Source organism: Emys orbicularis, chromosome 2, assembly GCF_028017835.1.
Source record: "Emys orbicularis isolate rEmyOrb1 chromosome 2, rEmyOrb1.hap1, whole genome shotgun sequence".
Lineage (NCBI taxonomy): Eukaryota > Metazoa > Chordata > Testudines > Emydidae > Emys > Emys orbicularis.
In genome coordinates this window covers 21,894,782-21,910,993 of record NC_088684.1, presented here as the reverse complement: position 1 = coordinate 21,910,993, position 16,212 = coordinate 21,894,782, and the positions used below count along the sequence as shown (strand labels likewise).

General features: G+C 37.7%; 1 protein-coding gene across 1 annotated transcript in view; it reads right to left on the bottom strand.

Moving 5' to 3' along the window:
• Positions 1–16,212, bottom strand: part of TMEM65 (transmembrane protein 65) — a 54,210-nt gene that overhangs the window by 13,997 nt on the left and 24,001 nt on the right. The window contains exons 3-5 of the mRNA XM_065399869.1: positions 5,678–5,722; positions 2,642–2,709; positions 603–657 (exon numbers count right to left, since the gene is read on the bottom strand). Coding sequence (XP_065255941.1) covers positions 603–657; positions 2,642–2,709; positions 5,678–5,722 — 168 coding nt within the window. The remainder of the gene's footprint in view (positions 1–602; positions 658–2,641; positions 2,710–5,677; positions 5,723–16,212) is intronic.

The following is a 16,212-nucleotide window of genomic DNA, read 5'->3' as shown; positions in this document are numbered from 1 at the left end:
AAAAATAACTTTTGATAATTTTGTAGTAAAGCAGAATTTTGCAAAAGAATTACATCTAGGATTTATACAAGACAAAGTCACCCCTACTTTCATGTCAGCATTTAAGTGCCGTTTTCTCTGCAATTGGAACTTTAGAGTCTTCTTTCAAACAGTAGGACAGAATTAAATAACATGTTGCAAATACTGGTAAACAGACAAGATCATTTAAACATACTTAAAAGCTATAGACTGTGGGCCTGATTTTGCAAGGTGAGTTCCCTCAACTCCTGTGTACTTTATTTGGAGTTGCAGGCACATAGCAGCTTGTAGAATCAGGCCCTTGGTGGTTTACAGCTTTCCTACACAAATGCCACTTTTTTTTAAAAAAAAAAAGTAACACAACAACTGCAATCTATCAATATCTTTGGAGGCTATTTCAGCTGAAAATTCCATTACTGTAGATGGAATACTTACTTTTAACAACTGAGAGTTGTTTCTCTATAAACAAGATTCAATTATGGAACAAAGAGCAGCTGCTTCAAATCCATGTGGCTCATTTTCAGTCTAGATTGAAGGAATCTGCCATTTTGGTTTACATTTATTATTGTGTTTATATTACTTGCCTGCCATAGTTGTTATTCCCAGGACAACTCCAATCGATAATTCTATTTGGGTTCCCTGAAAATAAAAGTTTGTCTTGTCATTATTTGAGGCATTAATTGTCAGCAATAAGTTAAGAACATTCATACTTAACATAACAGACTGATGGCTGCTTGCTTCGTTATTTAGAAGTACAGAGGTAGGTAATACCATAACTTCTACTTGACCAAAACATCTCCTTCCAGCCTTTCCCATTCCCTTAAATCCAGGTCCCTGCTTCATATATTTAATACCTCCTATATTCATTTCATACTATATATTTGTTTCACAGTGGCTACCTAATGGACATCAGAAAACAAGAGTCCCAATCTCAGCACACTAATTTCCTATTTTAATTACCAAATGTAAAACTAATACATGTTATAATTATTCTAACACTTTTACATCTTCAAATGCTAATCAAAATAATAAATACTCAGCACCACATGAGCTAGTTAGGGCTTTATCTGAGGAAGATGACACAATGTGATTATGTAGCATGCCCAACCCCCTAAGGGGTTTACACAACTAAAGAAGAGAAAAGGGTGTAGTAGTGTGTTTGTCCATTGATGTACAAGATTAGAAGAAAGATCTTTTTGGCCTCTACTCTTGTTCCCACTCCACTAGTTTATTTTGCCTTTAGGAATTATTTTGGGGAAGTTCTATGGCCTATGTTATACAGATGTTCAGACTAGATTATCACAATGATCTTTTCTGACCATGGAATCTATGAACTAGGTAGAAATATTTGAAAGTGTTATTCATTTCATACTATATATTTGTTTCACAGTGGCTACCTAATGGACATCAGAAAACAAGAGTCCCAATCTCAGCACACTAATTTCCTATTTTAATTACCAAATGTAAAACTAATACATGTTATAATTATTCTAACACTTTTACATCTTCAAATGCTAATCAAAATAATAAATACTCAGCACCACATGAGCTAGTTAGGGCTTTATCTGAGGAAGATGACACAATGTGATTATGTAGCATGCCCAACCCCCTAAGGGGTTTACACAACTAAAGAAGAGAAAAGGGTGTAGTAGTGTGTTTGTCCATTGATGTACAAGATTAGAAGAAAGATTTTTTTGGCCTCTACTCTTGTTCCCACTCCACTAGTTTATTTTGCCTTTAGGAATTATTTTGGGGAAGTTCTATGGCCTATGTTATACAGATGTTCAGACTAGATTATCACAATGATCTTTTCTGACCATGGAATCTATGAACTAGGTAGAAATATTTGAAAGTGTTATTCCAATTAAACCCACCTAGATTAATAAAATACTGTAATAAAAAGCAAGCAACAGCATTTACAGCATATCTATTTATCAGCAAGTCACAAACATTCTTTACAAACATTAAGCATCACAACACTCCTGCGTGCTATGATATATTATAACCATTTTATAAGTAAAACATGTTTCATGACATGTCTAATGTCACACGACAAGCCAGTGTCAGTCAACAGAATGAAGGATTCTTCACATACACCTCTACCTCGATATAACGCTGTCCTCGGGAGCCAAAAAATCTTACCGCGTTATAGGTGAAACCGCGTTACATCGAACTTGCTTTGATCCATCGGAGTGCGCAGCCCCGCCCTTCCCCCCCCCGGAGTGCTGCTTTACCGCGTTATATCCGAATTCGTGTTATATCGGGTTGCGTTATATTGGGGTAGAGGTGTATTAGACTGCTCACACTGCACGGATCTTTAAGAGCAGGGAAAAAAAGCAAGTTCTTTTCAAACCAAGCCAAAATAAGATCAGCTCTAATTTTGCCCCTTCAGACATGAACATCACTATTCTGAAAAGTAAAAAATATATATATATATATATATATATATATATAGAAAATATTCTGTATAAATAAATAAAATGTGAAAATATTCCCAGTGGAAGTACTAAAATGGGACTGAAGTTAGCAACATGGTAGAAAAAAGTCTTCTGGAAATCAAATGTGTATTTAATCTGAGACACTACAGTTCCTTTATCAAAATGAGACATAAAAACAAACTTACCGCAGCAATCATAATTGCATTATCCAAGAATCCAAACCCTACAAAAGGTATTGCATTGTGGAAGAACACTGGAAGAAATGAGTAATAAGAGATAAGAATCTATAGCTGAGTTCACTAATTTAAATAAATCTAAGTTTCAACTGTTCTTCAATTGCTAGACATCAGATTTAAAAGACAAATTAAGACAGACACATGCAGTAGTCTTTCCCCGGCTGCTTTAATATAGCTTGGTCTCGTTGTCCTGATCTTTTTGTTTTCACTGGGTATGCCCACACTGCAATAGAAGACCCATAGCATGGCTGCAGCTATCCCGGGCTGGGGGGTTACAAAATATCAGTGTAGACATTTGAGTTGAGGCTGGAGCCCAGGCTCGGAGGCCCTGCCAGGGTCTATAGTTATCTACATTATCTTGGCGTCCTTAACATGTTCCTAGAGCTGTGGTGTTTTTTTTTTTTTTTTTTTTTTTAAGACTGTAAACTCCTCAGATCAAGGAGTATGTCTTCCTTTATGTTTCTTGGCCAGTGCTCATATTTTCTACACTTAAATCTGTTCCTCATTTTCCTGCTTGAAGAACTGAGTTTCATCTCCATTTTCTGCATTCCCAACCCTTCCCTTTTTCTCTACCCCTCACCTTTCCTCTGATAGTTCAAGAGAAGAAAATGCCACTTGATATAACTCAATATTGTGGAAACTTGGTATGGGCTATGACACGAGTACATTCCTTCAATAAGTAGGCTTTCATTACAGCACAATTCTTTCTTTCTGCTATCATTCCCATCTCTTCTGCCCCAATAGTTCTTAGCTTGTGAGCACTTTGGGGAAAGGAATATGTCTTTGTATGTATTTATATACAGCACCTGTCTCAGTGGTGCCTCAGTCCTGATTAGAAACTCTGGGTGCTACTAGAATATAAATATTAAATAGGGAATTGAAGAATAACGCATATAACGTAAAAAACAAATGTGGGGAATAGACTCATTTTAACATCTTTTTTTGGCATATTCCCAATGTTTCTGCCCTTTGGCACTTTTTCCCAATAGTATCTTAAAATCTATGCTCTTTTAAAATTTACACTATTTTGTAAACATACAGAGGTACAACCACATGTGGGGGGGGGGGGAGAGGGAAGAGATAGAGAAAGAAAGAAGGGAAAAATTAAAACCTATGAGTATTGATTTCACACTGAAGGGAAACCGAAAGGATCATACAAATGTGAATGGTACAGTCAACTCATACTACCCAGTAGAGGCACCTAGATGTAATCCAATTTTTGGAACTAAAATACCATACTTGAATAAAAAAAATTTTTGCCCCCAAATACTTAAGGTTTAGTTTGGAATTTTGGAACTATACTAAATGACAGTAAAAACTCTCTCTCTTCATATCAGCATTTGAAAATGTGTAGTGGATTGTGATTTGTAAACATCTGGTACGTTAGCAAGCTTGAACACTGAGGACATTAAGAAGGCAATCGATAGAAAACACTAAGTGTGACACACTACAGTGCCTTTCAAGATCTATATTGCCAACTATGGATCTGTACAGCAAAGGCCTTATCAAACTCTTAAATGAAGTCAATGAGATTCTAATAACTTCAATAGGGTTTAGATTGGTCCCTGAATGAGTAACACTACAAACAATTTACACAACTAAAGAAGAGAAAAGGGTGTAGTAGTGTGTTTGTCCATTGATGTACAAGAAAAAGGTACTTACATTCTTTCTGATAATAAATAGAGCTGAACACATAATTTGTCAAGAATAATTTGGAGTGGGGTGGGTTTTTTCCCTGTTCATTTTGATCACAGATAATTCACAAAGTTTTTATGTATTTGTTCCCTGTTTCAAGTACTCAATTTGGTCACTGCATGCGAGTAACTCTTTCCAGGCTAACAGCATGAATACTTTTGATAATCTGAAATTTCCTTTCCATTAATATTCTGCAATATTTGCTTAAATATAAATTGCTTTGGCAAACATTCCTGCCAGTAAATCTGTTTGCTAAAGTGTTTATGGAAGATCAACACTAAGCAGATGTAAGTGCAGTTAAAAAATTAAACTATTTCAACCCAGTATATACAAATAGTTTTTATTTTCTAGTCCCCCACCACCGCTCCACACACAGATGATAATCTACTTCTGTGGGATAAGAAATAAATTTACTCAGACACCACTTCCTGCCAAAAAAAGAAATTCACTGAATCTTAACACCTAAAACTTTTAGCCTAACCCCAATCCTACATCTAGAGGAGAGAACACTGTGCTACAACCGGGCTGACTTGGATAAAATTTCTGAGAATTTAGTAGTCAAGTCAGCCTGGTTATAGCACAGCGTTCTCTCCTATAGATGTAGGTTTGGGGTTAGGCTAAAAATGTTAGGTGTTAAGATTCAGTGAATCTCTTTTTTGGCAGGAAGTGGTATCTGAGTAAATTATTTCTTATCCCACAGAAGTAGATTATCATCTGTGTGTGGAGTGGTGGTGGTGGACTAGAAAATAAAAAGTATAAATATTAGTGTTGGATAAAATTTCTGAGAATTTAGTAGTCAACACCTATATTTATAGTTTTTATTTTCTAGTCCCCCACCACCGCTCCACACGCAGATGATAATCTACTTCTGTGGGATGCAAAATAAATAAATAAATGCTACCGTATCAACACAGCTCGGACCCAATACACTGTTCTGTATTGGCTCTGAATTTCTTTTCCTACACCGTAATAATTTGTATTTGGGGTGTGGGTAAACTAGACATTAGGGACAATAAGACACACCAAAGATATCTGGTCATTTCCCCAATTAGAGTATTATGATACAACAGCACGGTGGTTGCAGATACTTTTTTAATACTTCAGTCCATTCCATATGTAGGTTCTCTCACTAGTCATTAAGGAAAATATGTAGATAGCTCCCATTAATGAAAGGAGGAGTTAGAATAAATCTGCACAGTTTTGAGAATAAGACAAAGTATTTCAAGTATGAGGAATCAAAGAATATATACAACTATTAACTACATTCAATAAGTATATTTTTTCTTTTACCATGTTTCAGCTGTCCTGGGGATGGTGGTGCAACTTCCAACTTCTCTAGATAGGTCAAAAAGAAATTAGAAAGTTAGTCTAATCATACTTCCATTTCATTGCAATATAAAACGTTTACTGTATCTCTCTATTTTCTGCCTTCTAGGGTATATAAAGGAATGTGGTTGTAGTGGAGTAATAAAAATACAGGCATAGATCAATATATTATACAAGGATACATCTAAATTGGATTCAAGATAACATTATCATCATGACTAACATGCTCTCTAGTAATTTTTACATATAGAATAGGAAAGCCTCAGACTAGTTCCATATCATTATTAAACTGAAAAAATATCAAAATTATGCAAAGTAAGTTGCCTATATTCAAAAAATTTGATGAGCACCTTTGTTTTAAAATTGGGGGAGGAAAGTTCTGGAAAACAGCAATAAGGCAGTAATAGGTCTACATAAATAAACAACAGTACATTTCACGGTGCACAGGTGAAGCCCTTACAGAAGTATGTTTAAAAAAAAAAAAAGATACTCTAAGTATATAGCAGGTAGCATTTTGTATACGGATACTGAAAAGAAGGTTCTCTCTCTAATTAGCATGGTTTTTTCATTGTTGATGCAAGATTAAAAGTAAACAATACTATAGTGGCAGAGGCAGCAGCAATTGAGTTCCTGAAGCATGAGCAAATCGTTTAGGTATCCTGGGCCCAAACCATTAAGAGCCTTGAAGATAAGGACCAAGATAATAAGGTGATGAAAAGAAATCCAACCTCAATTGCGGGGACCAAAGGAAACTGGTGGAGGTATTTGACAGGCGTTATGTGGACTTGAGACCAGGAAATTAAGTACAGGTCAGCCACCACTGACCCTCAGAATATGCAGGCACTACCACCCTGATGTTACCTGTGCCAGGATCAGGGACACAACCTGAAACTGGGCATGTTATCCAGGCATTGGACATTAAAACTCTCTCCTACAGGTTGCTGCAGTAAGCCTGCAGGAATTGCATTTCATAGGAAAGCACAAGGGAACTCTTGATTGATCACCCAATCATGCTCCAACATGCACACCTGTACTTTGGCTAAAGCCTGCAGTACCTTTATTACAGATGATGATGCTTGAGAAGGAAAGAACCCAGCTTTATTCTCAGAGCCTAAGTCTGAGTTTAAGGCTGGCAGAAAAAAAATATTCTTTTAACAATGAGCAAGTCTGAACTAGAATAATTGAGACACAACCATGAAACTTCAGAATACCATTTTTGCAGTCACTTTGTAGTGTATAAAACCACTGCTTTAAAGCACAGAAATTGTAAGACTGTAACCACATTAATGTCACTATCTTATCAGCAAGATAGTCCACAACAGTTGAAAGACGAAAATTATAGATGTAATTAAAAACTTGAAATACATTTCGCAGTACATTCATATACAAAAGCTGTTTTTGATCTTTTGAATTTTCAAGGCTTAGCACAATGGATACAAGCTGTGGTTTGATTTTTTTTAAACTAGAAAGGGACAAATTGAAACCTTACATATCAATACTAAAGGAAAAACAAGCAAAGGGTCCTTAATTTTTCCCATTAAAAAAAAAAAAAAAAAAGCCAGTAACCCCTGGAACCTCAATAGAACGTTTATGCAGAAGCTTCAGTTTTAAGAGTTATCATCATACTATAAATTCAATACACAAATAGGGAATATTTGTGTCTCAAAAATGAAAGCAGTCCTGGCCTCAGGTCCAGGGCCGTAGCAACAAAGAACGTGGCTCCCTCCGAACGGTGGCCCCCTCCGAACATATGTCCGGGCGGGGCCCCTTACAATGCAGAAACTGGAATGCGGTATTTATTTTGCCACTTTTAGAGGCCCCCTTCCTTGCGGGGCCCCCTCCGGTCGGAGGGTACGGAGGGCGCTCGCTACGCCTCTGCTCAGGTCTCAAGAGAGCATCTCACCAGACCGTCCGGCTAAGGCGTACATCTGAAGGAGACACCAGAGTGTGTCTTGCAGCAGGAGGAATGAAATGGAAAGAGAACCTTACTAGCATGCCATTGGCACAACCTGTAGAAGTGGAAGTGGAAGGCATTCTATATTTTCTAATAACTGAGGCCCAGCAATCAACTAGGGAAGTGTTTTTTTCCAACAACTTCTCAAATCTAAGTTCTTTACATGTTTAGAATTGATAAATTGTTTTAAAACAAAGTTCGATTTATCGCAAAAGGATTAAGCTTGAGGGACATAAATCTGAATGCTAATACAGCACTGTTTTTCCAATTTGTTCCTAGTTCAGCAAAATGACATAAAATCTGCTGACTGTGGCTGATTTATACTCCGTCAAGCAATATTCAGCAGTTTAGACCCAGGTTTTTTCCTTCCATCTGAAAGGAAAATGATTAGATGAGTGATAGGTGGTGATATTCAGGAAATTAGTCAAGTGTACTAAAGAAGCACTAGTGCTAGTTTGTGAGTGAACAAACTATTAAGAAATAAGGATACAATGAAACTGGCAGCCTTGAAGAAATACACAGGGTCTACTGGTAATCCAAGTCATAACTTGTTATAATTTTATACAAAAAAATTAGAATCAATCTCTAATACTATAATCCTGCAATCGGCTATTAGCGATACTTGATATGGGGATGGATGCTCCCATAAATACATAAGATACAGCTGGGCAATATCAAGTAATGTAAAAGTGTTAAAAATCTAAATAGCATATTTTGTAAGAAAGAATAATTTTAGATGCTGTACAGGTCATATTTTAATTGTCTCCTCCAAAGCAGAACAGAAAAGAAATCATTGTCAGCAGTTTAACAGTGGATGCTGGGAAAGGGTGAGAAAATAATATGAACAGTCAAGGAAAATACTAATACTCTCGATCTAGTACCCCTACCATACACAGATTGAAGGATAATTTCTTACCTGGAAGTTAGTTTCTGTGCCTCAGATCCATCAATCCAGAACATAAGTTTCTCTCCGACCTGCCTGTCAAGGCAAAGCCAGCAAATCACTTGCCAAGATAAGCATCATCAGGACAGTGAGGGCTTTAAACACACAAAACAAAGGAACCAAAAATATTTTCCATGTCAATCAGAAAGACAATCTAATCTAAAGTCCTTTATAGGAATATCCCTGAAGAGGAAAGGGACTATGCTAGGGAAAAATTCTGGACTGGTGGATAAGATGCACAGAAACCAGATAACACTTACTTGAGAATCCTGAAGGAAGTGGACTCTATACAATAACTGCTAAGCATAGGGCAAGACAGCTAACCAGTTGTCAATTTTACTCACTGAGATAGCCTCATGAGACAGTAAAAGTGTGAAGATCTCTAAAAACCTAAAAATGAGACGGAAGTACAGCAAACACTTTGACTATAATGTTTAGTGAACAAGTTCATTGCTTTTCCAGTGGTTGTCTTAGATATTTCAGGCAGGAAAAGCCAAAACACAAGCTGACAGTATCTAGAAACAAAAAACTTCAGCCACTTGTTGTACATAATATAAATGATTTTCAGTTGTTATAACAGTCAAAACATGGAAGGATGTTGACTAGTGAAATGCCTAAATATATGCTGTACCATATGAACTATTTAGTTAGCGCCCCCCCCCCCCCCAAAAAAAGCTTAGCAAAGTATTCACATGATATGCAGAACATAAGAAAATATGTGATTCCACATCATCACTGGAAAAAGATATTTACGTCCATAAAATACTCTGCATATTTGAGGTGCTGTTCAGATAAAGGCAAACATAAAACAATTAACCGAAATAATGGAAATCTGCAGAGAATTTTATATGCAGTGTTGTTGTAGCCGTGTCAGTCCCAGGATATTAGAGCGACAAGGTGGGGGAGGTAGTATCTTTTATGGGACCAACTTCTGTTGGTGAGAGACATGTTTTTGAGATACAGAGAGCTCTTCCTCAGAGAATTTTAGTCACATCTCGAGAGAGTGCCTCATCCCTCCCTCAAAATCTGAGAAATTTCTACAGTTATTCAATGCTTCTGTTTACTTGATCCTACTCTTACATCTGAATATCAAATTTTGTATAATACAAGGAGGATTATTTAAAAAAATTAAATATTTAAATTAAACTGCCTTCAGTGCTACTGGACCACGTTTTGCACAATCTCCACAGAAGGTGCTACAATGGGAACAAAAACATTTAAGGTAACAACAACATGACACCCCATATTTACTATAAGTGTATTACATGTAAGTGATGGGGACTGAACCCAGAACCTCTGGATCTAAAACCCTGAGCCCCTACTGGCTAAGATATAGAACCAGGTTCCTTAACTGAAAGGTTGTAGCAGACAAACCCATATATGTGGACTAGCCATTAGAAGGAGACAATCACACCATGTAGGGTGATTATGCAAGCAAAAGCAACAAGCTTCTATATTTATGCACGGTAGTGACAAAAGTGTGCTTGATACTTCATACATATGTATTAACATAAGGCTCCTTCCTGAAAAAACCTACATTATGTCATGTTCTCAAACATACTTCAGGATTAAGAAACTCATTCGTCTGCACATTTTTGTAACTCTCACACAAAATTCAAATGTTGTATATTACTACAGGATGTACAGAGCTTTGGGTACCGACTTCTATCATCGGTCCTTATGATGTGCCCTACCAAAGTAATTTAGCACCTCAGTTTTTTTTTTTTTTTTTTTTTTACTTATGTATATATCCTCACAACCTTCCTATGAGGTTGGTCAGTGCTATTATTCCCCATTTTACAGATGAGGAACTAACACAGAGAGAGACTTGATCATGGGAAAATCACTACCAAGGAGCTCTGAGGCAGAGCAGGGAATCTAAGCCAGTTCTCCCAAATCCCAGGCTAGCATCTAAAACAATGGAACATTTTCCCCCCTCTCTCGTCTAACTCTACTTCAATACTTTAAATTTACAGATTTTAGAATCACAGAATATAGAAATGTTGGGCTGGAATGGACCTCGAAAGGTCAGGTAATCCAGCCCCCTGCACTGAGGCAAGACCAAGTAAACCCTGGCAGATGTTTGTCTAACCTGTTCTTAAAAACCTCCAATGATGGGGATTCCACAACCTCCAGTGAAAGACTAATCCAGTGCTTACCTATTTTTATAGTTAGAAAGTTTTCCCTAATATCTAACCTAAATCTCCCTTGTTGCAGATTAAGCCCAATACTACTTCTCCTACATTCAATGGACACAGAGAACTGATTACAGTCCTCTTTATAACAGTCCTTAACACATCTGAAGACTTATCAGGTCACCCCTCAGCCTTCTTTTCTCAAGACTAAACATGCCAAGTTTTTTTTTCCAAATCTTTCCTCACAGGGCAGGTTTTCTAAAACTTTTATAATTTTCGTTGGTCTCCTCTGGACTCTCTCCAATTTGTATACATCTTTCTGAAAGTGTGGTGCCCAAAACTGGACACAAGACTCCAGCTGAGGCTCACCAGTGACGAGCAGAGTGGGACAATTGCCTCCCTTGTCTTACATGTGACACTCCTGCTAATACACCGCAGACTATTGCCTTTTTAGCAACTGTATCACATTATTGGCTCATATTCAATTAGTGGTCCACTGTACCCCCCAAATCCCTTTCAGCAGTACTACTTCCCTGGAGAGTTACTTCCCATTTTTGTAGCTGTGCATTTAATTTTTCCTTCTTAAGAACAGAACTTCACACTTATCTTCATTGAATTTCATCGTGCTGATTTCAAACCAGTTCTCCAATTTGTCAACGTATTGGAGGGGGAAATTTTGATAGTGAGCCCAGTAACAAGCCTAGACCACTGCCCGCTAGAAAACCAATTGTTATGCTCATTGCTGAAAGCAGCTAGCAAGGCCATTTCTGAAGCCTTAGCACAATAAACAGACAGGAGGGGAGGGGAGAAGTGAGCCAACATGAGGAGTCAACGTGACCCTGTGCCCTCCTGACTTGAGCTTTTTCCGAAGCACGAGGCTTTGCAAGATGGAAAGTCTGGCAATAATTAATTGCTATGTCAGATACAGCTGGTTAACTGATGAAAGAGTCCACACCGCAGGCTGGAAAACTCCAGACTTAACTTAGCTTCTGCAGTTTTGTTTTGTATTTTTATGAACAAGCTTTGTAATAATACTAAGAAATTGTGTATAAAAAGAGGAAGAAATCTGAGCTCAGTGGACACTTGAACATCTCTCAAGTTCCCCTGCAGACAGAAAGCTGGCCACCGGAAGTCTATAGAAATCCACTTGAAATCTCATCAAGATGCTGGGTAAATATGAATCGGGGGTTAATTTGGGGTACTCTACTAACCTGTTGTGGAGGTGTGTAAGTGCTCGAGACTAAATAACGTAGAAGCTTTAAGTGAAAGCACTTTTGTTTGCCTGCTTGCATCAACTATCTATCAGTCGGACGTGCTGTGCCCCCACTGCTTTATATACTGCCACCACCTCACAGAATAAAGTTACCAAGAGCTTTGGGTTCAGCAAAACCCCAGGTAACAAAGGTCCTTTTGAATTCTAATCCTGTCCTCCAAAGTACTAACAGATATCCCTAGCAAACCCTCCCAGCTCGGTGTCATCAGAAAATTTTATAAGCATACTTTCCACTCCATTATCCAAGTCATTAATGAAAGCACTGAATAGTGCCAGACTCTTGTGGGACACCACTAGATACGTTGCCCCAGTTTGATAGCAAACCACTGATAATTGTTCTCTGAATAGTCCTTCAATCAGTTGTGCACCCACCTTATAAGTAATTTCATCTGAACCACATTTCCTTAGTTTATGATAATGTCATGTTGGACTGTCTCAAAAGCCTTACTAAATATCGAGTTATATCACGTCTATAGTTTCCTCCCCCGCTCCCCCATCCATATCCATTAGGCCAGTAACCCTATAAAAGAATGAAATTAGGTTTGTTGTTTTGGCATGATTTATTCTTGACAAATGCATGTTGGCTATTACTTATAACCTTATGATACTTTGATACTATGATACTTAATCAAACAGTTTGTAAGCACCTATTTGTTCCAGTATCTTCCCAGATATCGCAGTTAAACTGGCTGATCTATAATTCTCCAGGTCCTCTTTGTTCCTCTTTTTAAAGATATGTACTATGTTTGCCCTTATCCAATCTCTGGGACTTCACCCATCCTCCATGATTTCTCAAAGATAATCGCTAAAGCTTCCAAGATTGCTTCAGCTAGTTCCTTAAATACCGTAGGGCAAATTTCATCAGGCCCTGCTGACTTGAATACATCTATCTTTCCACTTCAGTCCAAATAGAATTAGCACATAGCATGATCCAAGGCATACCAAACAACAGACCAGGATCTGTAGTTGTAAGATGGCGTTATTAGAGATAAGACATAACTCCTACAAGATGCTTGGCAGAAAGAATGCATCAACTATCCAAATAAGAGAGACAAACTACAATACCGCCATATTCAAAACTACAGCCTTTATTGCTCTTTTTAGTGGTCTTGGTGCAGTGCCATGAAGGGCCTCAAAGAGAAGGACCAACATCTTGAAATTAACCTAGTGTTTTATAATGAGCAAGAGCACTGAGGTGATAGGGTCTCAGTGGCTATTTGGACTAGGTATTTAGTAGTTCTTGTTAGAGAACACTGCACTCATTCCCCATGTAAAGAGTTAGATAGAATAATCCAGCTTTGATGTCACAAAAGCTCAGATCATTGTGGCCAACTCTTTGTATGACATTAAGAGGCATAAGAGTCCTCTTGCTAGTCACAAATAAAAGGTGGCTTGCTTTTTTTTATTATTACTATTAAAAAACAGTAATGCCTATTTGAGTTCCCAAGAACAGCGAGACAGTCTGAAAAACACCGAGGCTTTGAACTAACCTGACTGTTTTGAGGGCAGACTCCTATGGTAATGGGAGGTGCTGCAGGGGTGGCTAGTCCTTGAAAATGCTTCCTCTTTTCTCTGCCACCATTGCCTTTTTTCTCACTCCTGTTACATTTCAGCCAGCTGCCTTGAATTAACTTGGTGTTTTCAGCCACACACATGGGCATTAGTGTGATGAGCATTGGAAACAAGTAAATATTAGAGCCAGGTATCATCTGTGTACTACTGAGCTCTAAGATGAGGTTTCACGATTTCTGCTAGAGGCTTCAAGTTAGATGGTGAACAAGGTAGGCGGCAGCTTGATAACAAAAGGTGAATTGTCTATCATAGCACAAAGTGTTGCCTAAACATGAAACATCTCATCTAGTATTGCGCTTTCCTCACCTTGAAGTCACAAAATAATAGTATACTGGTGTCAATGGCATCAAGTGCTGCAGAAAAATCTGCATACAAGAGATGATCATCCATTAATGTGTATAATGCTCTTCCTCTTCCATGCTCTAGTCTAAAAACTGCCTGGGAAGAGGGTGGTGGATGGGGGGGAATTGGAAATGATTTTTTTCAAGTTTTTTTTATTAGTTTTCTTAAGAAAGGGAGATGGAAATACCAGACAATAATTTGTTAGGTTCATAAAGTCCATCATTGGCTTCTTGAGTACTGGCCAAACCATTGCATGCTTTACAGAAGGTAGCAGGTTTTTTCCTCCTTCAGGGAGAAGCTCAGGACACATCTATACTATAAACCTTGGTTGATGCAAGTTACGTCAGCAAAAAGCTGCCAGTTAGTATATCATGCATGCATTCTTGGCTCCTTGCACCAGCGCCAGGCATACTCACCAGGACTACCTTGTGACAATGCACAGTGCTGTGCACCACCGTAGATATCTCAGCGTCTAACCTGCCATCATCCAGTGTGCTGTCTTTTGGGAAATTTGGGCAATGTATGGCGGGACAGAAACAAATCACACAGAAGTGACAGAGTGAGTTCCTATCATGGTACAAAACACAGTATGTCCTGTGTGTACTTCCTACCACATGGACCTTTCGAGCTCAAGTACACAGGGGTACACTGAGGTCCCCTGCCCATTCTCCAGCTACTGACTCTGTGTTTTATGGTTATTAAATGGACCTAGGAAAGAGTTTAAAACATTAAAATTCTTTATGTGAATTAAGCCAACTGTTTTCCAAACTTATGATGACTCTAACAGAGATCCTCTCATAGAGATAGAGTTGTTCACTCCAATCGGATGTACTGCTCCTCTCTGGGTGAACTCTGACCCTCAGATTAGCCAAACCCCTTGTTAGGCATCAATGCTTTATGAAGCATTACAAAGCTGATGTTGACTTTGTCCAGCATCTTCCTTTGATGCCCTCTCATGAATATTTTATTTTAAATCTTTTTGCACCATTTAACTTGAAGTTGTTGTTTTAACTTGAACATTTTCACTTTCCCCTCCTTACTGTGAAAACTGTTTACTGCGTGCTACTTCCTAGCAATTCCACATCTGTTAGAGCAGTGGATTCCTGTGATAGAGAATGATAAAATTAGTTTCCTTACCTATAATTTTGTGTTCTCTGAACACGAATCTTTGCTCCATCAGGTACGTTGTGTTTGGCAAATTCTGAATGTGAGATGGTACTCGAAACCTCCCCTTCAGGTTATTGGCTCAGAGAGGTGGCTGTGGTCTGATGGTAGTGATTTAATTTTAGTACACGATATTTTAATGAAGAAAAAAACAAAACTAAATGTTTATTCAAAATGGCTCTTAAGGCAGGAAAGACCTAAAATAAAACTTATAATCTCTGTTAATTTACATGTACCAACAACACATATATAATCATTTCTTCTCTTATACCTGCTCATAAGCAGAGCTCTTATTCTGAGAACCAAACTCGCTCATCATTTGTGCAGTACTGTGGCCTTCATCTTGGAGGGCAAAACATTTCTCAGGATCAGAAGAAGATATCTGAAAACATTTTTTTATGGTTCGATAAGGGAACAAACTAAATGGGGCCCACATTTATGTTTGGTAATAAAGTAAAAGCTTTTACAAAACCATAGGCCAATAAAAGTATTACCGCAATTTTAAGAAATTCTTTTGGAACAGTTTTTAAGAGCACATTCACTGTGTACAGTTTGAAACCCAAACACTGTAGTATTAAACACCTGAAAGACTGACTCCACTGATTTTCATAGCCCAAGCTAAGCAAATTACAAAAAGTAGAGTGTAAATAATGAAAGCATTTCAAAAATCCAATTAATTTTTCACTTCTGTCAATCTAGAATCTTATAAATAAAATCAATTTCTAACATATGATTTAAATTAACAGTCTCCACATTTGGACCTGTCAACTTTGACAATGTCCATTTAAAATACAGTATTAGCAATACATTCACCTCTTCTGTTATTTTGTTCCCCTCCCCATATATCAGATCATCCCGATTACATTCTTCTCATTCCCCATAACTCATATTACCACAGTTATAAAAAGTTTCTAATCTTCTTCTTTAAGAAGTCGCTGACAGTCTGGTTTAGTATTTAGAGCACCACCACTGTTGCAGATATTCATTTTATTGGTTCCCCCCCACTGGAAATTCTATAGTTTGACGATATAATTTCACTTTACTTCCCTAGTCCCGCTACTGAACAAGTAAAATAAAATATGGGAAGATTAATGACAGATGCCAAGTTTCCTCCAT